The sequence below is a fragment of the Aulonocara sp. 'chitande type north' Nkhata Bay genome, linkage group LG13 (genome assembly GCF_057382095.1).
Source record: "Aulonocara sp. 'chitande type north' Nkhata Bay isolate Kocher_YH1m ecotype deep benthic linkage group LG13, A_spYH_male_GT1.1, whole genome shotgun sequence".
Lineage (NCBI taxonomy): Eukaryota > Metazoa > Chordata > Actinopteri > Cichliformes > Cichlidae > Aulonocara > Aulonocara sp. 'chitande type north' Nkhata Bay.
This window is the reverse complement of record NC_141356.1, coordinates 12,296,989-12,323,101: the sequence shown is the minus strand read 5'-3', so window position 1 is coordinate 12,323,101 and position 26,113 is coordinate 12,296,989. Positions and strand designations below refer to the sequence as shown.

The window sequence follows — 26,113 nt, the reverse complement described above, 5'->3', positions numbered from 1 at the left end:
CAGCAGCCCACGAACATGAAGCCAGCAGCAGTCAGCCAAACTAATAAACACAAATCATGATTTTGTTGTGAACATTCTCCAGTACTGCTGTTGCTAAAAGTAACACAGCCATTAGGAACCGAAAATAACATAAAGGAAAAATAACCTTTGTTACATAAAAGGTTTTTATCTCTGATGTTGATTATTTGGCATGTTTTCACAGGATTTTGAGTCATCCTTCATTTCTTGATATTTTTATTGGCAAATAGAAAAAGCTGGAGTGATTTCTTACAAACATATAGAAAACATACATTAGCTACATACAAAAACAGCAAGCACAGGAAAGCAGTGAGTTTATTTACAGTGGACGTAGCTGTTTAACTAAAACTGTCTTCAGGTAGTGGGTCTGTTGGTGAATGCAAGTCTCTGGGATTTAATCCACACAGACACAGAAATTTGCTCACTAATCTCTCTCACACATGAACACCACAGCAGGGAAGCATCCAGGCTTTTGCACAGTGAGATTAACAATTTTCTGAGATGCAACAGACTGACCAGACAGAGAGGTGCACTAACACTGGCAGTGCACCACTCAGGCAAAGAATGAAGGTTTGCTTCCAGCTTAAGTAGGCTGCCAGCAGACTGGGTGATGACCACCAGGTGAGCTTGATTATCCCAGGTGTGCCAGGAGGTGGGCGGATATCCAGGAAGACCCCACCACTGAAAGGTGGTTATCCAGAGACACACACCATGAGCGAATGAGAGGAAGAGAAAGAGCCCAAGGATGGAGCGAGACAGAGAGTACTGGCAGAAACGCAGAGGAGTACTGGAGATCCATGAGAGTACATAAGGCAAAAACAGAGTCTGCACAATTCTAATAATTTTGAAAGGCTCTATTTAATGTCATCACCTTTATTCAGAATATTTCTGTACCAAAAATTTTCAATTTGGACTCATCACTCCATCTGACCACTGATTTTCAGTCTAGTTCTTGTGTAATTTGGAATAGCCCAGCCGTTTATCCCTGTTTGCCTTCTTTAAGAAAGGCTTCTTCACAGTCATTCTCCCACTGAGACTTCTCACGCAAAACTCGAAACTGTTACACAAACCTGTCGCGGAAAAGATAGAAACAACTCCTTACAGGCGTTTGCTCTCTCAGGCTCAGCAGGAACAAATAAACAAAGAGTAGAAAAAACAACAGTTTAGCTTTAAGGCTGTTTTTAGTGGAAAAGAACTACGGCAAGTCTGCTGGTACAAAAAACACAGCCAAATTATCATACCTGCCTTAAAGGGGCAGCACAGTGCTATGTACAATGCAGTTCATAGGGCAAACAGAGTTTCTAATGAGCTGGAAAGGCAACATTTGGTGTCACCACCTTTATTCTTAGGACTGTTGGAACTCTTTTGGGCAAAATCTTTTGCTGTTTCTTTAAGTAATCTTCAGAAGTTTTACTCCAGAGATCTTGGATTACATATCAAAGCCCTTTCTTGGTTGCTGTGTTTTTTTCCTATTTCTTTGTCACACTGCTTCAATAATATTGAGGTCTGGAGTCTGCAGAGGTCCGTCCATGACTCTGTGTGATTTTCTGTTCATACTTTCATCTCATTGGCAGTGTGTTTGGGATCATTGTCATGCAAAAAAACAAACAAACAAACCCACTGATGACAGTTCAATCCCCCAAATTTTAATTCAGATTCAGAGCTGTTGCCACTGATATTCATAACAGTTCTTGTTTAACTGCAGAAGCCTAGCCTGTATCCTTAATAAAGAACGGCTTCTTCACATCCATCCTCCCACTGAGACCATTTCTGATGAGGGATCAGTGAACAGGAGATGGATTGAGACAGATGCATGTGTAAAAGCTCTGTGTCAGGCCTTTGGTGTATTTTTCCTGTTTCTTAAGGACATGACAGATCTTTTTCATGACAAGGAGCTACTCCATCCTTCTTATACAGTTAATTATCATAATCTTCAGTGGTGTGAAGGTCCAGCTGATGGCTTATTCAAGAAGTCACAACCACAGACTTGTGTAGAAAATCAAAACAAGCATATAAGCAGGTATTCTAGTATCATTAGATAAATCTTCTATACAATAAGAATTAGGTTACTCATTAAGTCTGCTGCAATACCGACACATGGAGTCTATTTATTTGATTTTTAGTGAACACAAACTAAAACTATTTGGTTATATGAAAGCAAATGTGATTTCGTGAAATAGTCAATGATTGTTATTTAATTTTTTATATTTATTGCAGAAACTATCCATCTTTGTACAGTATAGGTGATAATTAGTGACAGCACATTTTCTTACCTTTCACTTGTGCTTACAGCACCAGACCAGACGGCTGATTCAGACAAGTACAGAATCTGCTAACAAAACTTGAAATACTGGTAGTTTCATAGATGTAATTATTAGCACTAAAACATTTTTATCTTCCACATCTCATATTTCCTTGTATACTGAACAGAGTTTGCTGCCAGGGTTGGAGGAAGAAAACATGGGACAGAGTGTCCTTTTTTCTCTCCGTTACATAGAAATACTCACTAGAACAGCAGTTGTGAATTGAATCGATCCACAAATGGAAATAATCTGAAACAAATGGAGCATATACAGATTTAGCCTAACTTTTTGAAGTCATGTTTTTAACTTCATGAGCTCCTTACAAACCTATTCTTCCTGTTTACACCACATTAAAACCCACAGACACAGCAGTAGCTGAAGTGGCAGCAAATGCCTGATTGATGACATAGTTTTTTTTAAAGATTGTTATCTTCAGTAGGAAAGTGTGGCCTCTGAGATGTGAAACAGAAATAGGATATGAAAGCCTAAAAATTACACCAGTTTTCTCACGTCTAAGCAGACGACTGCTTCTCACCAGCAGTAGAAAAAAGTGATACAAAGCAGAAATCAAATTATGCAAAACATTAAAAAAACAGGTACTCTAGTTCCTATTGTTAAAATATATGAGACGTTTCATACACATTTCATACACAATCATTTTGTATTTTGGCTCAGAAAATTATGAAGAACTGTGATATTTCCTTGAAGTGATGCTGTGACTTTTTGTCAATAGTTAAAGAATTACACATTTTACAAAGAGCAGTATTAATGATTTATAGAACGTAATTTCCTAACACATTACTGACCTTAGTTTTTAGACCTAAATATTTCTTCACATGGGCACTTAACCTCTTAGGACCTGCTGTCCACATATGTGGACATCACATTTTGGGATGTCTAGACCAAAATACAAAATTTTACTCTACAAGGGCCTGATAACCACTTATAAGGACAATATACTGCAAATGTTCCATTGAAGTTTAAAACAAATGTCCTCATATGTTGATCTTATTTTTGTCAGAGATAAAATCAGGTAAAAAAAAAACAAAATCTGTAAATTCTTTGTTTTTATATTCATCAGGTCCCAAACAGCCCAAATAGCAAAGAGAATTTAAAAATGCTGCCATGAAAGAGTTTGGGTCTTAGGAGGTTAAACTGAAGGAAGAAACCCGATGATGAGAGGTGAGTGCTTCAGTTGTCACGGTCCTGGGTCTTATGACCCAGTGTTTTGAGTATGAGTTCATTTTGATGTTTATAGTTTATGTTAAGCCCTTCAGGTTTTCTAAGTTCATTTGTTACCATGTCTAGGTGATTTTAGTTCTTATTAATTCCCCCTCATGTTTCCAACCCATGTTAAGTCTCCCCTGCTCTTCATGTGTTTCATGTCTGTGTCTTACGTTGTCAAGTTCTGGTTGTCATGTCTGCGTTTCATTATGCTTCCTGTTTTATTTTGGAAGGAGTCGTGTGTTCTTGGTTCTTTGTATTTAGCTTCACTGCTCCTGTCATTAGGTTCATGTTAGTCAGCTGTTTCCTCATGTGTCTCCACTTCCCCTGATCACCTCATGTGTGTATTTAAGTCCTTTGTTTTCTGCATGCCATTGTCGGGTCGTCTGTTTACCTCACCTCAGTCATAGGCCTAGTTGGCGTCTGGTATTTCCACGTTAGTCATAGTTATAGTTTTTGGTCGCAGTACCGTTTAGTATTTTGTTTCTTAGTGTCTTGTCAGTTTACTTTGGTTTCCTGGTTTACTTCTGCCGTCATCTAATAAAGGATCACTTTTTCTGTTCAAACTTCAACTCCTCGTCCTCATCTGCTTTTGGGTCCTGTTTTCTTTACACACCGGCGCACCCCGCCGTGACATCAGTTTGTCACAAAGTGGAATGAATGTGATTGGTTAGACAGGTGTTCTTGCTCTGTGTTCTGTTTGTTGCGTTTCCATCAGCGTCAGAGACTCAGCAGCAGATTAGAATCAAATATCATAACATTTATACATTTAATAAATACATGCATGTTCTTGCGACAATGCAACTGTCAATGGAAAATTGTATTTAGTAGTCAGTATAATCTTTTAGTGATATAAGTTTGCATATGATAGAATACTGCATGTAGTTATTTGTATTAGGAAATATTCAGCCATGTATACTTAGAGGCATATAATCAATTGTGTGTGATCTCTAACAGGCTGCAGGCTTGGTGTGCACTCCAGGAATGCACCCCCACGTCCTGGGAGCATGAGAGTTCGTACCTTGTTTTATTGTTTTATTGTTTTAACGTAGCTACGTCTGTTCTAGTCTAAGTGTTTTAACTGCTGGACTTCCTCACAGTGTTATCTAGGGTGAACCATCTAGGGTGAGGGGGAGATTACCCTCTTCCTGACCAAGGATGTACCTTTTGTGCTTTCATGTTATATGACCCTTTGATCAGCAACACACACACACACGTACACCTCCACATTCCAATGTAAAGAACAAACGCTCACTGAAGTATAAATAAAGACCGGGGCAGTTTCTTAGCGCGAGTCTCAGTCTGGAGGCTGCCCTTGCTAGCAAGAAGTTCTGTGTGTTTCTCCTCTCTGAGTCTTTACTGAAGAAGTGTTTTAGAACATTTTCCTTAACAGCGACGCACTGTTTGTTCTTCATTCAGTGATTTTAGTACAGCAGGCTTCACATGGTGCACATATAAAACATATTTCTCCTGAACAGAGCCACTTGCTGTGAAAACGTGGAGCTTCCAGCTGATTTTAAACCTGAACGATCAAACCTGCTCCGACAGTTTGAGTTTTTCTTCTCTCAGCTGTCCTGCTGGAAAACTATCAGCACAGCTGATGAACGACCGTTTTTTAGTTTCAGAGATATGAGGGATATTTCCCAAAATCTGACCTGCATCGATCCTCCACTCAGTGTCCGTTGTTACCATGGTTACTGCACACGCTGTGTGAATTAAACAGCTGACACTGCGGTAACTCCCGGCGAGTGTTTACGTTTTCATTACAAAAGAATTATCTGACTTGACTTAAGTCAACTTGGATAACTTAAGTTAGGGAGTATCAGAACTAACGTCAACGTGAGCTGTTTCCTCGGAAATCTCGACTCGTGTTGACGTTCGAACGACAAACTGGTAAGAACTGCACATCACTACACTGAAATATACAGGCTATTACTGAAATACACGCGCTATGTTATAAACTCTAGTGGTACTATTAACATGTTTAGTTATAAAGGACACCTTCTTGCCTTTAGTCTTATTCATGAGCATTATTAATTGTCTTCTAACACCCAGAAGTCAGCACAATGTGTTTCATAGTTTCTAACAAGCATTTTACATCTCAACGTAACATGATCGAAACACCGACATCTGCTTATTGAACAAAAACAAAAGAACACAAATCAGATGTGAATTTGATTTTTTTTTCTAATTTTAATTAACTCCAAAAATTCTAATAGACAGCTGAGCTCAGAATAGAATAATCATCTCTGGACAGGCTGGAGGCTTTCAATATCCACCTACTGTACAACTATGTGCTGAAACTTTAATCTGAGCCAAACTGATTTTCTTAGGAGCAAATAAAATAGTGCTATTTAACGAAGCCACTGATGTCTCAGCGGACGCAGTATTTTAACCCAGCCACGCGTGACGGACACTCGCGCTCATACCAGGTCAGAGCACCGACGGAGCTGCGTTGCATAAGCCGCTGATCATATGAGTCTGATTACTGCTTTGGCAGGTCTCCTTTTAAAGTGGACATGAAAATCATTTATACCCTGCTTTCAAAATCTGACATATTACTGTGTTGTTTAATAAATAAGTGTTTACTACTTTAAGAACTTTTCTGCCATCGTGTGCCAGTCCAGAGTGTGACGTCACAGGGTGTTCCCTGGCTGTACTGCCTTCCTGCTGTAATATTCAGGATTGTAAAGCACACGAGAAATGAGGACTGTGTGGAAGAGAGAAAGTGTTAAATCCATGTGAGAGCAGTGCTCCATAGCAAGGGTGTAGATTTGGTTTCGGCGTTGGTGGGGACCGAAGCCTGCCCTGTTTCTTTTTTTTTTCCTTTTTGTTTTTGCTTCTTGATAAAAAGAGGAGAAACATACTTGCCTACATATGCTATTCTACCTGCTTTTAAACCATTTAAAATCACAATTCATAGTTCTATATGTGAATTATATAATGTTAAATTACTATTAAACAAATGACTGACTAAGTATTTTAGGCTTTAGTTTACTTCAGCCATATTCCATAAAAATCAGGTATCATACAAAAATAAAAATAGCTTCAAATACAGTCATGACAATAAAAGAATATGACTTTAAGGACTTAACAACATTACTTCAGTTATAGTACACCAACATCTCTGACACATTAGCACTAAGGGAACACTGAATGACCTGCTGGTTTTTGTCCATAAAACTACTGATGTAAGATGACCACAAAGTAAAAGATCTCTCAGCAAAATTATGCAACATTTTAGGCACTATTGCCCCGATCAACTCAGTGAGCTGGGATTTTTTATTCTAAACATGGACTACTGTTACAGCAACAGACATGGACTACATGCCCCACACAACAAATCTACACCCTTGCTCCATAGCGTAAATTAGCCTTTAAACATGTAGTATTTCATGTCCAATTTAAGCTCTTGGTCCAACACCTCCTCTGAAATGTGTTCATTCACAATCATTTTAAACTTAACACTTGCAACTGTAGGATGTTGTGGTGTGAGGGGGTTTTGTTTTTTTTACAAAATCTTTTCTTTCACTGATATAACAGTAAAGGTTGTGAGAAAACTGAATTCACAGACACTTCAGTTTTTTTCCTACAAACTTTATTAACCAAAACACACACAAAAGAATTCAAAACTTGGCTGGGATCCACGAGGGCAGAAGATCTACTCTTGTGTTTGACTCACGTGTGCTCACTCAGTTATTTGACAATAATGGCTGATTGTAAGCAGTGTTGGTCAAGTTACTTGAAAAAAGTAATCAGTAACTAATTACTGATTACTTCCCCAAAAAGTAATCCCGTTACTTTACTGATTACTTATTTTCAAAAGTAATTAATTACTTAGTTACTTTTTAAAAACACGATTTACAACCTGAAGAGGTGATAAAGTGATAGATCTTTCAGCCCAATTCTACTTTTTCTACATAATCCATCATACAAAATGTAATCAAATGGAAAAGTCCCTTTTTAAAACTTGTTTTATTAGTTTTAATCTTTTAACTTTATGCATCAAGCAAAAATGTAATTATATGCAACATTCTCTGACTGGAAGAAATTTGTTTAATATTTAAACCTTTTTTCTGCACATTCCAGCACATAAATTTATTTTTTTTGTGTGTTTACACTCAGTCTTTAAATAGATGCAAGTAAAACACAGCAGAAAATAAATAAAGTCAAAGACTGAGCGGTCCTTTTGCTCTATTTTCACCTGTAAAGCAGGAGCAGGGTAGGCGGAGGTTTACCCTGGTGCAGGTGTGCCGCAGCGGTCAGTGGAAGGATATGGCAGTTTCTCTGTGAATTTCCCATTACGTGGTTGCGCACTCGGTGCTTGCTTGGAAGTTTAGGGTTTTTTTCGCTGTAAAAAGAAGTTTTCTTCCCACGCACAACGGACACTAATGTTTTTGTCACTTTTTATGGAATCAAACTCAAAGTAAGGTCAGTACTTCCATGCTTTAAACGCTGCACGCTCATACTCTCTCCAGTACTCGATATATGATCCATTGTTGATCTGCACACAGCTGTTGTCACAAATGCAGGTTTTTTATTTCTTGTATAATAATTCTTCATAATGAAACATGAAAGATATCATTTGAAATACACTACTGCTTAGTTTAAATTTCCAAAACACATCCAGTTTTTGTACAAACAATCTGTGTCGGGTCAGCATCGTCCATATCAGCTTGAGTTTTATTTGGTATCAGATCAGAAAGGAATTTAGTATTGCGCCAACATTAAAGCTTTAATTCCCAAACTTTTGAGATAAAGTATTTCTTATTCTTTATTGTATTTTCCTATTTAAGCTTGTGAATGGTTTCTTATTCCTTGTCCTTAACGTGTTATTAACATGCAGAACGTTATAAATACTTTTATCCTGTAGAGAGAGACAAATATCACTGTTACAGTGTGTTCATCTCCCTTCTTGACAGAGTAGCTGTCACAAAGTAAAGTTCCTTAGAAGGAAACGGGAGACTGAAAAGTTTTAAGTAGGCAGAGTATGGCTAACTGGCATTTTATGATGATATATTAATAAAGAATTTCAAACATGCAGCAAATCTGCCAAGAAGAAGAAGTGTCCACACACTTTAATAATAGCAGTCCATTTCTTTAAACCACTTTCTTATTCTGAGAGTATTGCAAACAAATACTCACTTAGTGCTCTGCATTAGGATGTCTCTCCTTACTTTGTACCTGTGACTGTTTTGGAATTATTCCTCTTATTGTTTCAGGTCAGTCATCCTGTGTTTTGCCTTGAGCTTTTAAATACCACAAATAGCAATAGGTAAATATTTGAAAAGTCATCAATCTGACCTGGGTCCTGGAGAAAATTGCGACCCAGATAAGGGCTCTAGCATGAGTAGTGGTCAAAAGAAAGCAAAAAAGGTATACTGGGGACAAACTGAGCCAATTCTGCTAAGCCTGGTGCATAGAGCAAAACTATCAATATGCTATTTGTAACATTTTTGTGTGGTGGTGTGCCGTGTGATCTTTTGAATGTGAAATATGTGCCCTGGCTCCAAAAGCCAGGAAACATTGGTTTATGTCATGTGATCATGAGTGTGATGTCACAGTGTATTTTCTCGTTTAAAGCAACTTTGAATATTTTAGTGATTTGTTCAAAAAAAGAAAAAGAAGAATGGCTACCGAAAAACAAACCCAATACAAGAACATGTATCACAGGATCAAAGCCATTAAAGAACAGTAATATGCTGCGCAACTCCAAATTTACGAGGTCAGCACTGAGCTCCACAGCCCTGATTATATGGAGGACAAATATTTCGTAATGAGGGCAGAGGAAGTGAATGCAAGAGCAAAATGTGTTTCTCTTCAAAAGGAATTAAACAAACTCTTGGACGTAGCCCAAAATCATAAATCTAACGCTGAAATAAGAAGGAAGAAAAGAAAAGCTGTTGAAGCGTCTCAGAAAACGGTCAAAGACAACAGCGGGCCAGAAGTTAATGTGACCATTAAAGAAGAGAATGAAAGTGTCACACAAGAGCATGTGGCCCTCAAGAAGGAACTTCAAGATCTGCAGGCATCAGTTATAAATAAAGCAGCCTTAGAGAAGAACTGTGAGGCGCTAAAAAATGTACAGAAGAGATGAAGGCGCAAAACAGTGCACTGCAACAGCAAATCCGGAGATTGAAAAAGGAACGCGAGCACATAAGCAATTTGGTTCAGGTCTACGAGTCTGAAAAACAACAACATGTCGCTGTTAAAAGGGAAAATCAGAAGTTGATGAAAGACATCGAGAAGATACTTACAGACGTTCTACAGGCCAGATCATCCCTCAAAGAAACTTACAAAAATAACCATGATCTCAGGAAACTGTTCTCTGAAAATGGAGAAAAACTGGCACAAATGAGCAAAATGAAAAAAGAAAACAAGGAATTAAAAGCTCAAATAAGTGGGCTAAATGATCGTGTAGAAATGAGAAAAGCTTTAAAAAAAACTAGAAAAGGAAGAAAAAGCCCTCCAGGGGCACAAAAAAAGTATTTTTAAAAGGCGTGCTGATGTCTCCAAACAGGTGTTTACTGAAGAAGACTGGAGTAAAAAAATATAGCATACTAAAGGAACAGGTAGAAGTCTTGAAGAAAGAAAATAACGAGATAACTACAGAAATTGAAAGACTGAATGGAGAAATAGACAGTTGAAAGGCTATTAAGGCAAATTATAAGGCTCTGGAAGCAGAGAAAAAGTCTCTTACCAGCCAAGGTACCACTCTGCAGAAAGAGCTTGAGGGGCTGCGGCCAAAGCTGGTTAAGGAACAGGCTTTGCGTCAGCAGAATAGTGAACTTAGAGCAGAAAATGAGAAAGGAAAAGGCTCTGCAAGAGAAAGTCGCAGCAATGAGAGCGAAAAAAGAGAATGTATGCAGACAACAAGACGCTCTAAAAACAGAACTCAGCGATTTCACAGATTCAACAAGGTCAGACTTTGAAAGCTCAGTCACAGAAAGCACCAGATTGTCAGTTAGGAGAAGATAGTTTAAATTTTAAACTTCATACAAGAAGGTTAGAATGTGAGTCCACCACTGTGTGAAGTCTGACTTTATGGTGTTGAACTGGCTTTACTCCAGGGGCCTTATTTCAGCTCTAATCTCAAAAATAATATTAAACTGGCACTTTATCCAAATTACAGTTAAACAAAACCCAACCAGTCCTGGCGGATGGCTGCCCCAAGAGGAGCCTGGTTCTGCCGGAGGTTTCTTCCTGCTAAAAGGGAGTTTTTCCTCCCCAAGTGCTTGCTCACAGGGGATCATTTGATTGTTGGGTTTTGTTTTTTCTTTTTTGTTTTGTCTTTGTTTCTCTTTTTTGTTTCAATTTTTTTCTGTTTTTAGTTTTATTTGTCTTTGTTTCTGTTTTTTTGTTTCGTTTGTCTTTGTTTCAGTTTTGTTTTGTTTGTCTTTGTTTCAGTTTTTTGTTTTATTTGTCTTTGTTTCTTTTTTTTCTTTTATGTTTTGTTTTTTTGCCTTTTATTAATATTGCCGGTTTGATCCAATTAATCCAAATACATAGGGTTAACTAATAAAAACCAAAATCAATAATCAATGAACAAACTGTCTCTTGTAAATGTGTTTTTAGTTTTCCATTTCAAAATGCTTCCTGTTAGACATGCTGTCTTTGGTACCTATTGTATTAGGGAAAAAGTAGGCATATTTCCATAAATTAGGTATTGAAAAAATAACAATGTTAATGCAGTGGGCCCCAGTCCCAATAACTCTTAAAGTTTCTTTGTTGACTCTGTTATGTGGTTAAAATCAAGAGAGAGTTGAGGATTAGAATTCCCAAAGACACAAGTAACATTAGAAATAAAGATCAGACGTCCCCTGTAGTTAGATTGTGTTTCATACAAAATTAAGTGGGTTTTTTTCTTGCACAGACACCATCACAGATATCATTGCTGTGAGCTTGCGGGATAAGGTCCATGTGGTATTTTACAAAGGGTTATGCCCACATGTGCTTAGTAAAGCCAGGTGCTGAAAGACATCCATTGTTTTCTTACTGCTTTATAATACTAAACATTTTATATATGTAATCGTGAGAACTGAAGCTTCTATTGAATTTGAATTTGAAGTTGAACATCGTGGCTTTTTGTCATGGTCCTGTATCTTCAAAACAGTTTTTGAGTTTGTTATGGACGCGTTATTTGTTCTTTTTCTTTGGAAATTTGAGATAACTTGTGTTCTAGTTGTGTATTTTCCACATGAGTTAATCTTGAACTCAGTTTTTGTTAGTGTCTCTCTGTGTTTCGTCCCTTTTTCTACCCTTTCTGTCATGTCTCAATGTCTGTTTATCCCGAGTTGCAGTTGGAAATTTACATGTCTTAGTGTGAGTCTCAGTGAGTATGGAGGGCCAGGCGTGCTAAAATTAAACAAATTACTTAAATGCGCTATTGAATACTTAATTAACATTTTCATGTGGCTACGCTTTCGGTGAGCATTTTCCCAACACAACAACGGACATGTGGAAACTAACTAAACTAAACTATACATTATGAAAAGCCCCGTTTGTGTGTCACCAAATACACTTTGGATATTTGTGGTTTCATGTTAGATATCCGGTCAGTTTGCCAAGATAGAGCCTATTTGCCAAAATCTTTGATGATTTCGGAGATGTCTGCCCAGCCCAGTATCTCAGTAAAGGGTGTGACAGACCCGCTTGCCTTGCAAGAGGTCAAGCTCTTGTTCAGCTAACACACACAACTTGCATAACCCCCGCTGACTGTCCCCTCTCAGAGGCTGAACACCAACTTCATTTACTGAGATAATATCTATCGGGTGTTTATTTCCTGTGTCATGCTTGTTGTGGACTTTACAAGGACAAACTGATAAGAACTGTAAATTGCGATACGGAAATATATGAGCTCTTACTGAAATGCACGTGCTGTATTAAAACTATGATACAAATCTGGAAGTGCTGCTACCTGTAGCAGTATGATTTTCTCACCCAATAAAGGAATATTTAATATATCAGTCTACTCTTCATTCTATCAGAAACAGTTATCACAGCTCGTACATTTTCTTTTTACACATATATGTAAGCATTGAGCCAAATGTAAGAATGGCAACAAATTAAGAGCGGCCTCCCATGGACGAACGTGATAGAGCCTGCCTGAAACTAGGAAAAAAATTGAAACGGGAGTGGCATTCAGGGAGGGAAACGTGGGTGTACGGGGTGCGGGAGCCAACCCTGATGCGCGGCCTGTGAAATGCGACCCAGGAGTACTCTGGGACCCCCGGGGTCTGGAGCTGGCCCGAAGGGGAGCACAAGGGTTAAACCCCTCTGGGCTACCTGGAGCCATTTTTCATCCACAGCGTTTTTTAATTTCAAGCCATTTTCACTGTGTTGAATAGAATATAGCCAAACTTTCCACACATTTTTTTTTAACTTTAGAATTCCAGTCTGAGTTCATTAGATTAGCTTAAAGTGGCTAAGCTACAAACTTCCATCCACTTGAGATGCTAGAGCCAAAAAACGCCCCATTGAAACCCATTATAAACGCTATTTTTCACTGCCCAATCATTACCATCAAATTAAATGTCATCTTTCCACTTTCACTCAGTCTTTGAAGTAGGGGCCTTAGAATTGTAATTTTTTTTATTTGTCCACCAGGTGGCGCTCTTGTTTCATATTTCACCATTGAACGAACTCCAGCCAAAAAAAGTCAGATTTTGAGCGTCTCTTTCTGCTTTAGAAAGTGAAAAAAGAATGGTGTTCTGTGTCACTATCAATGACCTTTATATTTACAAAAAAATAAAGGTCCTTTTGCCTAAAAGAAGAGAAAAAGATCTGTCTGTGTCTGCTTCTAACTTTAGATAAAAGTATGTTTATGTCTAAAATCAGAAGCCTTCCCTCTTTGAAGTCCACCCCGCAATGCAAACAAATCTAACATGAAAACAAGAACAAAAAACAAATTAGACTTTATTTTGTCTTCAAGCTTAGCTTGTTTATGCAGGTGCACTGCAGCAGAGGTTATAAGAATAAGCCGTAGCGCGGGAGTAGGCATTTTCACGATGGCACGGTATTACAGGACCGAGGAAGTAGTGGACATCCTGATGCGCTCCGACAGCGAGGATCTTTCCTCTTCACCCGCCCAGAGTGACTCTGATTCCGGGGATGACACGGAGTCGTCGTCTCTCCACACCGATCAGCAGGAGTCATCTTCTGATTTTTCTACTGGAGATGAGAACGAGGGGGAGACGCACGAGGAAGCAGTGGCGTGGACTGCCAAAAATGGAGAGAAATGGTCCCCGACAAACACCGAGACGCTGCGCTACGTCGCAGCACCCACGGGGCTTATTCCGGGACCAACCCACTAAGCCGTCGCCCGAATTTCAGACCCACTCTCCAGCTTCAGGTTGTTCCTAACCGATGAGATTATACAGCATATCGTTTCAATGACAAACCTTCATGGCAGACGGGCAATCTCAGAATGGAGCGATTTGGACAGCGACGAAATGCTGGCTTATGTGGGGCTGCTCATTTTGGCCGATGTATACCGGTCAAAACACAAGTCAATCAAAAGCCTTTGGAGTGAGAAAACGGGATGTTCCGGGACGCGATGTCCCAGAAAAGATTTTCGCACATTTGCAGGGCCCTCAGATTTGACGACAAGCTCTCCCGACCTGGACGCCGTACCGACAAATTGGCTCCCTTTCGGCAGGTATGGGACATGTGGGCACACCGCCTGCCGATGTTGTTTAGTCCAGACCGGGACCTTAAGGTGCGGTTTCCGCCAGTACATCCCCAAAAAGCCTGCTAAATACGGCATAAAGATCTGGGCAGCCTGCGACGTCAAGACATCTTACGCCTGGCGGCTGCAGGTTTACACCGGGAGAGCAGCGGGCGAACCAGCCGAAGTAAATCAGGGGATGAGGGTCGTCCTGCAGATGACGGACGGGCTCCAGGGACACGTCGTGACATGCGACAACTTTTTTACCTCATTTGAACTGGCAGAGGAACTCCTCAAGAATAAAATGGCTCTGGTCGGCACAATTCGCCGGAACAAAACAGAAATTCCACCCGTTTTGCGCCAGACGAGAGGGAGAGCTGTCTATGCCTCCACCTTTGCCTTTTCATTGAAACACACCCTAGTGTCCTACATTCCTCGACGGGGCAGAAATGTGCTTTTGTTGAGCACCAAACATCGCAGGCCGGAGGTCAGCAATGGACAAAGAAAAAAGCCGGTGATCATTGACGACTACAATCGATGCAAAGGAGGTGTCGACAACCTTGATAAGGTGGGTGTCATTACGCATCAGTTACGCACACCTTTATTCATTTTTGCTCATATATTCTTGTGTAAAATATACAGAGGTTTTATGTTGTTGTTGTTTTGTTAGGTTGTCGGCACCTACTCCTGCAGGAGACGGACCAATCGATGGCCAATGGCCCTCTTTCATAACGTCATAGATGTCTCCCTCTACAACGCCTTCGTGCTGTGGACCTCCGTAGATCAGGCCTGGCATCAGCAGAAGTCACACAGGAGGAGGCTGTTCATAGAAGAGGTGGGAGAAAGCCTGATCAAGCCTCATTTGTCAAAAAGAGAGCGCCTTCCCCGCTCATTAGCCGCTGCTGAATTAGTCAGAGATGCGCAGGATGGTGCTGCTGCAGGCCCCTCTGGAGTGACAGATCCCAAGGGCAGGAAGTCCTGTGAGGTCTGTTTTGAGAAAAGGAGGCGAGTCGGAAACACCTGCAGCAAATGTGGAAAGTTCACCTGCCGAGCCCACAGCAAATTTGTCTGCAGCAACTGCTCTACCTGAGCAAGACATTTACCCCCCCGGCCACACACAGCCCCCCCCACCCTCTCACTAGCTCTCTCTTTCTCTCTCATACATTTCCCCATTCCCAACAACAATATACATGTTCTTGTTCATCGTTGAAAAAATAAATGTTTATTTGGTTCAAACTGATCTTGAATTTTTATTTACATAATGCTTTTTATTTTATTAGAAGGCAACAAGGTAATATGCATTTAACAGGGCAAGAGTGAAAAACCGTTCTCCTGCAGAAAAACTAACGGCCGATCAAAATGAATGTCAGTGGTAATCTTTGGACCATCCAAAGGCCTAATTATAATTACAATAAAATATTACTTCAAATGTATTTTATGGAAAATATTCAAGTTTTTTGTTTTTTTCGCCAAAAAAAGCCGTGCGCTCATGTGACAAAACCGGGATATAAAGGATTAAAATCCGCGAAATGTAATTAAAACTTTACATGAATATTTCAAGGAGAAGTAGGTCTAAAAGATTGGCTAATTTAAAGTGGAATTTTTTTTTAATATATAATCTTTTTATAGCACTTTTTATGGCGTGGTCGATTTTTGGCTGTAGGGCGTCGAAAGGGAGTCTTTTTTTACATGAGCTCCTGCAGAAAAACCAACGGCCGATCAAAATGAATGTCAGTGGTAATTTTTAGACCATCTAAAGGCCTAATTATAATTACAATAAAATATAACTTTCAAATGTATTTTATGGAAAATATTAAATTTTTTCGTTTTTTTCGCCAAAAAAAGCCGTGCGCTCATGTGACAAAACCGGGATATAAAGGGTTAAAATCCGCGAAATGTAATTAAAACTTTATATGAATATTTCAAGGAGAAGTAGGTCTAAAAGATTGGCTAATTTAAAGTGGAAAAAAATATTAATATATGATATTTTTATAGCACTTTTTATGGCGTGGTCGATATTTGGCTCTAGGGCGTCGAAAGGGAGTCGTTTTCTAAGGCGCTCCAAGTTAAGTCATACAGAATAGATATCAGAGCCTTAAACAGGCTGACTTCTACTATTTGGGTCAAATTGGGCACAAAGTATACAAACACATAACCAGTGTTGGGTAAGTTGCTTTAAAAAAGTAATTAATTACTAATTACTTAGTCAATATTGTATTTAAAATACTAATTACTGTGTCAAAAAAGTAACTTAATTACTACATAAGTATTTACTTATGTAGTCGTTTGGTACCGGGCCGTGAGAGTTGAGGCTCAGGTATGAAATGTATAGTTTTCAGGGTTTTTATCGGTTCTGAGCGTGATTTTGTTATCGTTTTTATCGTTAACTCGGTTTTCCTGGGTCTTTTCATGTGTGTTATGAATAAATCTTCTTTTTTACGGTACCGGTACTAGTTTTATTTTGTTGTATTTATCCGCAACACCTTAAAGGCCGGTCTGTGAAAATATTGTTGGGCATGAACCGGTCCGTGGCGCGAAAAAGGTTGGGGACCGCTGCTTTAAATAATAGATACATTTTTTAAAAGACAGACACTCTACAGTACGCAGCGGTAGCATCTGTTCCACAATGTAGCCTAAGCCTGCAGTCATTTTTTAAGCTCACCTTCAGACGCTTTCTGTGCTGCTGAAGTAAAATCACGTTTTGATAAATCACGTGATATTCAGGACTGCAAACAGAGCAGCATTCACTGAGCTTGTTGCGTTTGTGGATATGTGACTGACTTTAATTATCCATTAAATCATCACATTCTCTGTAAGATTAAGGTCAACTATTGAACGTCTTATATTTTAAAGTAAAGTCTTTAAAACCAAGTTAACGCTGAAAGTGCAAAGACCGCTAATGTCACATGACTTTACGGACATGTGGCCAACAGTAATGTTTTAATGTTCTTCATTATTAAACATTTGCACATAAATAAGTGACATAATATTCAGTACTTACTTTTAAAAGTTTACTCTTTGGCCGCTCCGCTTTCACCGTTTTTTTCGGCAAAATTATCCACACCCACCGCCGCGCTATGAAGTCTGAGATATGTTGGGCCATGAAGTCTACACCACCACATCTTTAAAATTCAGGGAAATGAAGGACGCATTTGAGGGCCGCATTTCGAGCAGCCTTTGAATTGGGACAGCCTTCGTCGCATCGCTGTGATGTAATCGGCCTTAAAATGCGGCCTTTAAGGCTGCAGACCCAGAGCCGTTTCGTTCACGATCAACACATCACTAGTATGGAGAAGGCGAGTGCGTGGCAACTGAGATCAGACAGAGTCACCACTGAAATCTCAATTATTAAAGAATCCAGAGTGGAGAGCGGATGAGAGGGTTTTTAAAGGGGCAAGTATGATTTAAGAAATGTAAACTTACTCTGTGTTTGGTAAGGGTGTCAGCCATTCAGAGAAAAGTTCTGTAAACTGACGAGACCCTGATCAACCTTCAAGGGTGCGCCTTGAGAGGTTCAGAAGTTTTATTCTTTTCATTGTCGGTTGTTCAGTGTGTTGTTTATACAGTTAAGATGTCCTTTTGTAATAATTACAGTTGGACCAAAATCACCTCACAAAATGCTATAAGAAAGAAATGTTTTGATAAAATTATAAATTGTGGTAAGTGATAGTAAAATAATGAAATATATAAGAAAGTCAAATGTGTAAAATAGTCAAATAATATTGCAAAACCTAGTATGAACCATAACTAAGGTTAAATTACTATGACGTCCGCCCCAAATTTGTCAACAGATGCTGGGATCACCAAAAATGGTGCCAGGAGTTTCATACAGATGTGGTGAGAAGTTTAGAGGCTCTTATAATGAATATGAATATTATATTGTAATTTGGGGCTTTTAATGATTTCTCTAACTTTACAGTATACATTTTAATGCCTTTAAAAGGGAAGAATTGGGTGCAGAAGTTTGAATTTAGTTTTAGATAGTGATGTGCGATACCACTGATTTTCTTTCCGATCCGATACCAATTAATATTCAGGGTGGTATCGACGATACTGATCCAATACCAATACTTATTTTATTTATTGTATCTCAAATTATAGCGTCATAATGATTACAGGACATCAGATTACTTGTTCTTATCACTTAATAATGCAGAGTTCATCACATAGAAATAAAAAAAATGAAGTTGTGCGCTATGTGAACACGTTGCCTGCCTGCAGCACTAAAGGACTCCGTGTCTCGCCTTAGCAGCACCTGTCCCTGTCCTCCTCTTCAGTTCACCTCAACATACACTCGTCATATTCTGTGATATGATTTGCTCTGAGGTGTTTGACAAGGTTAGTGATGTTGCCACAACCATACATGCCAACCCTCTAGATTTTTCCGGGAGAATCCCAAATTTCAGTGCCCCTCCAGAAAATCTCCCGGAGCCACCATTCTCCCAAATTTCTCCCGATTTTCCACCCGGACAACAAAATTGAAAAACCATATCCCAGACTGGTCCAGCCAATTCCAGTTTCCAACAATGTCGGCAGCAACTTAGTTTTAATATTACTCTTATTTCTCTTTTTGGGTCGCAAAAAAACTTTTAACATATTTTCAGGTGAGAATGTAGCTGTGTAAACTTCAAATATCTGAGCCGACCGACGCATCGTCTTCAAATCCCCGCGGTCTTTCGCTACTTGGGTTAAACATGATATATAAGTCACTTTGATAACTTCAAAATGTTATTGTTTGGCGTTTTCAGTTTTATTTGTAAATCAGTTTGGCTGAAATTAAAGTTATTATATTAGATCAAATTAAATTTAACTTTATTAATCCCTCGGGAGGGTTCCTCTGGGTTTTCACAGCTGAATAAACGTCAAACAGAAAACTGATTAAACAGAAGTGTGAGACGGTCGAGAGTTTACGCCAGTGCACTGTTATATTTTAGATAGCAAGGAGCAGATGGCAGCGTTTCACTCCACCGAGGGAGCTCGTGACGTACTACCCAGCTTTCTTTAGACCGCGAAGGCCAGGTCCTCAGGTGGAAGCAGCCTCTGAATTTGGACAACCCCGCTGTTTCCGGACATTTAACGTATTTTATCCGATAAATAAACACTGTAAAATGTATTTATCCCCCCAGCAGCCCTTTTGAATATCTCCCGAGTGTGGCCACAACACCTCACGTTTTTGCCACATGTATCGCAAACCACGTTTCAGCTTTTATGGAGGTAAAATACGTTCGCACATTACTCCAATTACGCTCAGCCATTGTTGTGAGTGCGCACACCAAGGGGCTGCGAGACAGACAGCCGTATTTCGCACATGACTATGAAAGGCGGAAGAGGAAGTAGTTCCTTTGAATGTAGACAATCCGAATGTTATAGTTTCTTTCCACTGTGTTCCTGTTAATTATAAACTACAAATTTACCCTAAATTACTAAAATATCGATATTTTAATGTGAGAATCGATTCTAGAACATAAATGACTGGTATCGGAGGAATCGATATTTCAGGATCGATCCGCACATCACTAGTTTTAGATTTTCTCTTATCCACACAGGGTAAAAAGTATACATACAAGCTCAAGTATACCCATATAGAAAAGAAATAGAAAAAAACTTGCCTAAGATGTGGCCTACTTCATTAAAGTGAATCATATAAGGCTTATATGATTCACTCATGAAGGTGGCCACTTTCTCATTACTTTCATATAGTGTTTTAGTAAGTATCCAAAATATACAAGTTTCATGTATATCATTTTTCAAGGGATCTTATATCTGCTTTCACTCTTGTATGCTTTTCATACAAGTTTCACACAAGACAGATACAAACTTTATAAGATTTATATATATATATATATCGTTTCCATATGGGTATGCATGCACCCCACCTTGAGCTATATTAAGATAACAATGAATTAATATCAGTAGATAGGAATACAAACTTCAGTCTAAGTTAAAAAGAAAAAAACAACAACAACTTTTAATCATACTCAGCTTGAATCTGAATAAAAAGAAGAAAAATAAAAGATATCTATTTCCTGATGCCTACATTAAAATGTAGGGAACACCTAAAATGTCCAACTGTAACTTGATATTGTCAGGTGCAGGTTGTGTGCAGGCAGGAGTGGTGGTAAGGAGGACCCAAAGTGCAGACGCTCAGAGGTAAAAGTGTACTTCAAAACTCAGTTTTATTGCTGGATTGCAAAACGTAGCAAAAATCCAAATAAACTTACATAAGCAGGTAGCCAGACCACACAGCATAAATGAGGGTAGCTCACAACACAGACACAGAGAAACACAGGGCTTAAATACACAGAGGGAGCAATCAGGGAATGGGTAACAGGAGGGAAACACAGCTGGGGCAAATCAGGCCTAACGAGACAAGGGGAAGCGAAACCAGATACATTAACATCAGACATGGACCTTCAAAATAAAACAGGAAACATAACACATACTGAACTAAAGACACAGACTCACACGCAGGCACTGCAACAGAGAGAACAGAGACGTGGGACCAGGACAGACACAGACACTGACTGGACTGGACTGGATATCGCAGACAGGGGAGACAGCAACTAAGGATGCACAGAGACATAAACCATAAAACAGAACTCTAACAAAGAAACCAAAGAATAGAAATGATAAATAATATATAAACTCAAAACCCTGGGTCAACAACCCAGGCATTCTAACAGATATACAATGAAAAATCACCTAACTTGTCTTTGAATTATGTATTTATTTAAGAAAACAAAAAATAATTTGACAATATTATGTGGTGAAATTATTATTAACTAGTCTGGTTTAAGAACAAAATTTACAGTGCGTAATTTAAATTAATAGTTTATGCCATTTAAATGTCATGCAGCTGTGTCAGAGATTATCTTAAACCTCGCCCCCAAGCCATTGAAGGTTCAACTTCAGAGAAAAGTGGATGACATCACAGTGGCTGCAGCCAAACGTGGGCGGGGCTTAAACCCTTATACAGGGACCGTCCAGAATCCCAAGCATTTAGTTTACAAAGAGCACACATGCCAACCACAACTCCAACCACCCAACAATTTATTTCCACTTCTACATTTCAGACTCAAAGAAATATTAATACAAACTTAAACATGACAACTGCACACAGTTACACCTCAGTGGAAACATGGAAGTCCTTAAGTGACCACTTTTTTGGTACAATTGTACCACAGTGGAAATCTCTGCAGTTCAACCCAGAGTACTGCAACACTGAGATGCCTTCCACTTTGATGAAAGACATGTTGAAACTTTGTTCCATGTTAGTGGACGCAATGGACACAACTGTGGAGAAGGGAGATCCAGTGTCCACGCAGACTGATGAGGCCTGTCTTCACTCAGTGGACACAGAGTCCCCTGAGAAAACAGAAGAAACCCGAGCAAAGGACAGCATCCTGAAAGAAAGTTCTGTAGATGACCACGGTGATAAAGAAGAAACAGAAACTCCAGGACTGGAGGATTCTTCCGACTCAAAAAACCTCAAGCTGCATTTGACTGCAGAGGAGAGCAGTCTTGATAAAACATGCACAGGTGACAGTGAAAATAGCGAAATTGTAACACTGCATCGTGCACCTACACCACCCAACATATATCTAAATGTTTTTATTGGTTTTAGTGATTCATCTGAGGAAGAAGCGTCTGTGTCATCCCAGATGTTTCCTCCTCAAACCCAAACCACAGCCACAGTAGAACCGAAGAAAAACTACTCAGCTGATACAAAAGACTTGGACAACATAGAAGCTTGCCCCCTGGAAAAGCCTGTGAAGAAAAAACTACATAGGTCAGTCCGTAAGTCTGATTCAGATTTTGGTTCTTATGACATCACTCTGGCATCTGATTATCTGTCTGAAGAAAAGATGTGTGTTTACAAAGTTATTCAGTTGGTAGTTTCAGAGGCCAAAGCCTCGTCTAAATACAAGGACTTCACACAGCGGCACAATCCCGACTCTATCAGCGATCGCCTGCGTGAAAAACTCTGGCCTCAAATTGACGAGAAAAATTTGGATCTATCTCCAAAAAGGCTGACCAATATCAACAGGGACATTTTCACCAATCTTTGTAAAGCACATAACTGCAAGGAGAAATATTTGATTTTATATCTGAGCGAACGGCTTGATGATATTACTGTCCCAACGTTTACAGAACCCCTGTTGGCTTTACCAAAAAGAGTACTCACTATATCTGAAAACCGAGAAGAGTACATAAAAGTTGTTGAAAGCTTCACTAAAGATTTGGTTCTGCACGCTATAAGCAATGCAAATGAGACAAGGGAATTGCCTCCAAGGGTTGATAAAGCCATTATGAACAGGTTTACCAACAGGATTTGGGCTAAAATTTTGTCCCAAAACCTTAAAATGTCCTTCGAGAACACTGAAGAAGTCAGTGTGAAAGTATTCAATGAACTCCGGGAAAAGTGGAAAAATCCAAACACTGTGCTGGAGTTAATGTTTAATGGCCAAGACAATATTGACAATGTGATTGTCAAAAGTTTCAAAAGAAATGCCCCACTGAAGAGACCTAATTTCTTCTCTAGGGTTTTCTTACGAGCACGTTAAAGTTTACCTGACACCTGCATCAAAAAAGCGGCGTTTTCAAAAACACCTGGGTATACATGTGGACGTAGCCTAAATGCATTACATTTTTTATTACAATTCTTCATTGTAAATGTTAAAACCAAACTACTTTAAAGTAATTGTCTCATGAACCACCTGGTTGATAATAATTTCACCACATTACATTATAACGTTTTTCTGTCCTTTATCCCGTCTTCCTTCTCCCACCCCAACCAGTCGCAGCAGATGGCCGCCCCTCCCTGAGCCTGGTTCTGCCGGAGGTTTCTTCCTGTTAAAAGGGAGTTTTTCCTTCCCACTGTCGCCAAAGTGCTTGCTCATAGGGGGTCATATGATTGTTGGGTTCTGTATTATTGTAGGGTCTACCTTACAATAGAACGCGCCTTGAGGCAACTGTTGTTGTGATTAGGCACTATATAAATAAAACGGAATTGAATTCAAATAAAAATTAATTTAAAAAAAGTTTTAAAAGTGTACTTAGTTTTATTTGCTGTCAATTTGCCTAGAATGGAATATCAGATTAGAACGGCCTCTAAAATATAATATTTAATGTATTAAATAAATCAAATGAGTTACAGAAAATAAAATTCAAAAACACTTTCATTTTCACTGTATCTGTATGGCTATAGAGGAGCTGTTATTATTTTGCCTGTTTGTCAGTGCTGGTATGAACCCCGTCCGTGCTGTGTTGATCCCTTTGCAAAGGTTTGAAGCTTCTTTCGATAAACCTGAGAAAGTCAGTTTGGGTCGATGCTCAGTGTATTTTTCCACAATAATCTTGGTGACAAGGATGAGATTTCTTGAGTGATTTTTGTTCTCTTTTTGTTCTCGCAGGTAGACTCAATGAGTCTGAAAGAGCGCTTATGTCCGAGCAAAGTATGGAGTACTGATGGGATTTCCGACTCATTTTAGAGAACTGGCTCTTTCGGCTCGGATCACTAAAAAGAGCCGGCTCTTTCGGCTCCCAACCGGCTCTTCAGGTTGTTTTGTTGCTTTAATTAATTTATTATTAACAATAATATAAAATTATGCACAAAAGGAATTACTAATTTACAAAAAAAGTGTTTTTATTTCTATATGTTTATATATAAATATATGCGGTGGCCCTTAGAGACAAAACGAGTACAAACTCCAAAACACATTTCTAGCATGAACTGAACTTCCAAAACAGAGCTACCTAAGATCACTTAAATTACACAATTGAAAGCATATGTGTATTGTTTGTGTATTTACACACAAGCGCTCATATATATTCAAATAATTTAAAAAAAATGTTCATTTACTTGTTACTACCACACACCAAATCCGGTCGTTGGTACTTGCTGGCTTGTGTAGCCACTAGGTAACAAAAGCTCAACACTGCGCGTAGCATTCTGGAGCACTTCTGTTGTCTTTTGTACGTGTTTTGAGTTTTTATGTGCTTCTGAGTTTTTAGTGTTTTGGAGTTTGTACGTGCTTCGGAGTTTGTACGTCCTATGGAGTTTTTACGTGTTTTGGAGTTTATACGTGCTTCAGGGTTTGTACATGCTTCAGAGTTAATACATGTTTTGAAGTTTGGACGTGCTTTGTCTCTAGGGGCCACCGTAAATATACTTTTATTTATTCACTCCACCTAAAATGTAATAAATAAATCATATAATACAAAAACCAACTATTCACATTTCAACTTTTAACTACTTAAATTTTCAGCTTTTTCCTTTTACAAATTTAAAGTGAAACAACACAAAACACTGCAAACCACAACCCAATTAAATATAAATTAAAATAAGAAAACAAAAAAAAAGATGTGTGGTGGGGCGTGGCCTGCGGTGCCGTGCAGAGGAGGCGGACGCACCTGCACGGCATCCGCAATCACGCCCCACCGAATTAAATATTGTACTGGGTCCTGTGGTTGGGTTGTTGGTGTTATGTTGAGCTGGAAGCGAGAGAGCTGCAGCTCTGAGTGCGAATGTACAGCAACCGTGTAGGGATTAATAAAAGCATCAAAATGCCACTGGGTCTGCCGTGGTCGTTTACAGGATGCATATTCTCTGTCATATGGGCCTGCATGAATAAACAATAAACTTTCTGAATCTTTTATCATCTGCAACTGAAAATAGTTGTGGATGATTACTATACCTTTCTATTGTGATGTTGTTGTCCCTGCCTCTTTCTCTGTCTCTCCCTCCTGCTCTGTTCCTGTGCTACTGCGAGTGTAACTACCACCCCTCCCCCCTCTTCCCAGCACAAAGCACAAGGCTCGCGTGCTGAGTGAAGCGGGAAAAAAGTGCGAGAGAGAGAGGGTGAGAGAAAAACCACGGCTCCTTGGCTCATGTCGTTCACGTCAAAGATCCGGCTCTAGGAGCCATTTCGTTTGTGACCAACACATCACTAGAATTCTCTCACTACTGCTCTATTCCGGTGTGGTTGGAGTATATGGATGTATTGTGGATGGATTATCTCCGTAATTCTTCTGAACAAAAGTTAGCATTCATCCTCCAGCATCACTGTGTTTATATTATGCTAACATAGCTGTGCCGCTAGTGATCACGTAGCAAATCATTATATACCAGCTAGTCCAACTTCTGTAACCCTACAAATGTCACTGCTGATTAGTTTTCTGTCTTCAATCATTTTGGAAGTGATAAAAGAGATGTATTATTTTATTTTTCTTATTAGAAATCTCTCATTCAGAACATGCTGTATCATGTTTAGGTGGAAACTAGCGAGCTAACTTCCTGCTAACTTCTAACTCAATTAAATTGAATAAATTCTGTTTTCAAATTTTATTTGTCACGTACACAGTCATACACAGTACGATATGCAGTGAAATGCTTAGACAACTGCTTGTGACCTAAAGAAAAAAAAAGGACAAGGCTATGAATAAGATAGGAAATAAATATGAAAAAATGAAAAAGGGTAAATTTAACTAGGAAGGAATAAAATATAAAATAATTAAGGTTAAAAATGAAATAACTGTACAACACAAATTAGAATAAAGGGTAAATTTAACTGGGAAAGAATAAGATAAAATATATAAATTAAAGTTGAAAATAAAATAACTGTACAACAAAATACACAATACACAGTATAGAACTATATAACTATATAAGAATGTATGAATGTTTTTATGGATGCCTGGATGTTAAACTTAATTGTTACACCGTAAAGCAGCAATGCTGATCATTACAGATGAAATAAATTAGACAGTTTTTAACTCTCAGTGATGCCGCAGCGTTTGTATGACTTTGGGACCTTAAAGGACGGCGTTTTGGACCCAGATTACTCTGGGAAGCTCGTGACTACGGTAGCGGTAATGCTCAGCTTTGTAGCTTACCAAAGTC

The 26,113-nt window shown here is 39.0% G+C and overlaps 1 protein-coding gene across 1 annotated transcript; it reads left to right on the top strand.

The window, feature by feature from the left end:
• Positions 1 to 21,654: 21,654 nt before the first annotated feature.
• LOC147315756 (uncharacterized) lies at positions 21,655 to 22,775 on the top strand. Its single transcript, XM_086258028.1, has 2 exons — positions 21,655 to 21,750; positions 21,836 to 22,775. Exons 1-2 carry the CDS (start codon positions 21,743 to 21,745, stop codon positions 22,773 to 22,775), a joined length of 948 nt encoding a protein of 315 aa, XP_086114154.1. The 5' UTR covers positions 21,655 to 21,742.
• The last annotated feature ends 3,338 nt before the right edge of the window (positions 22,776 to 26,113 follow it).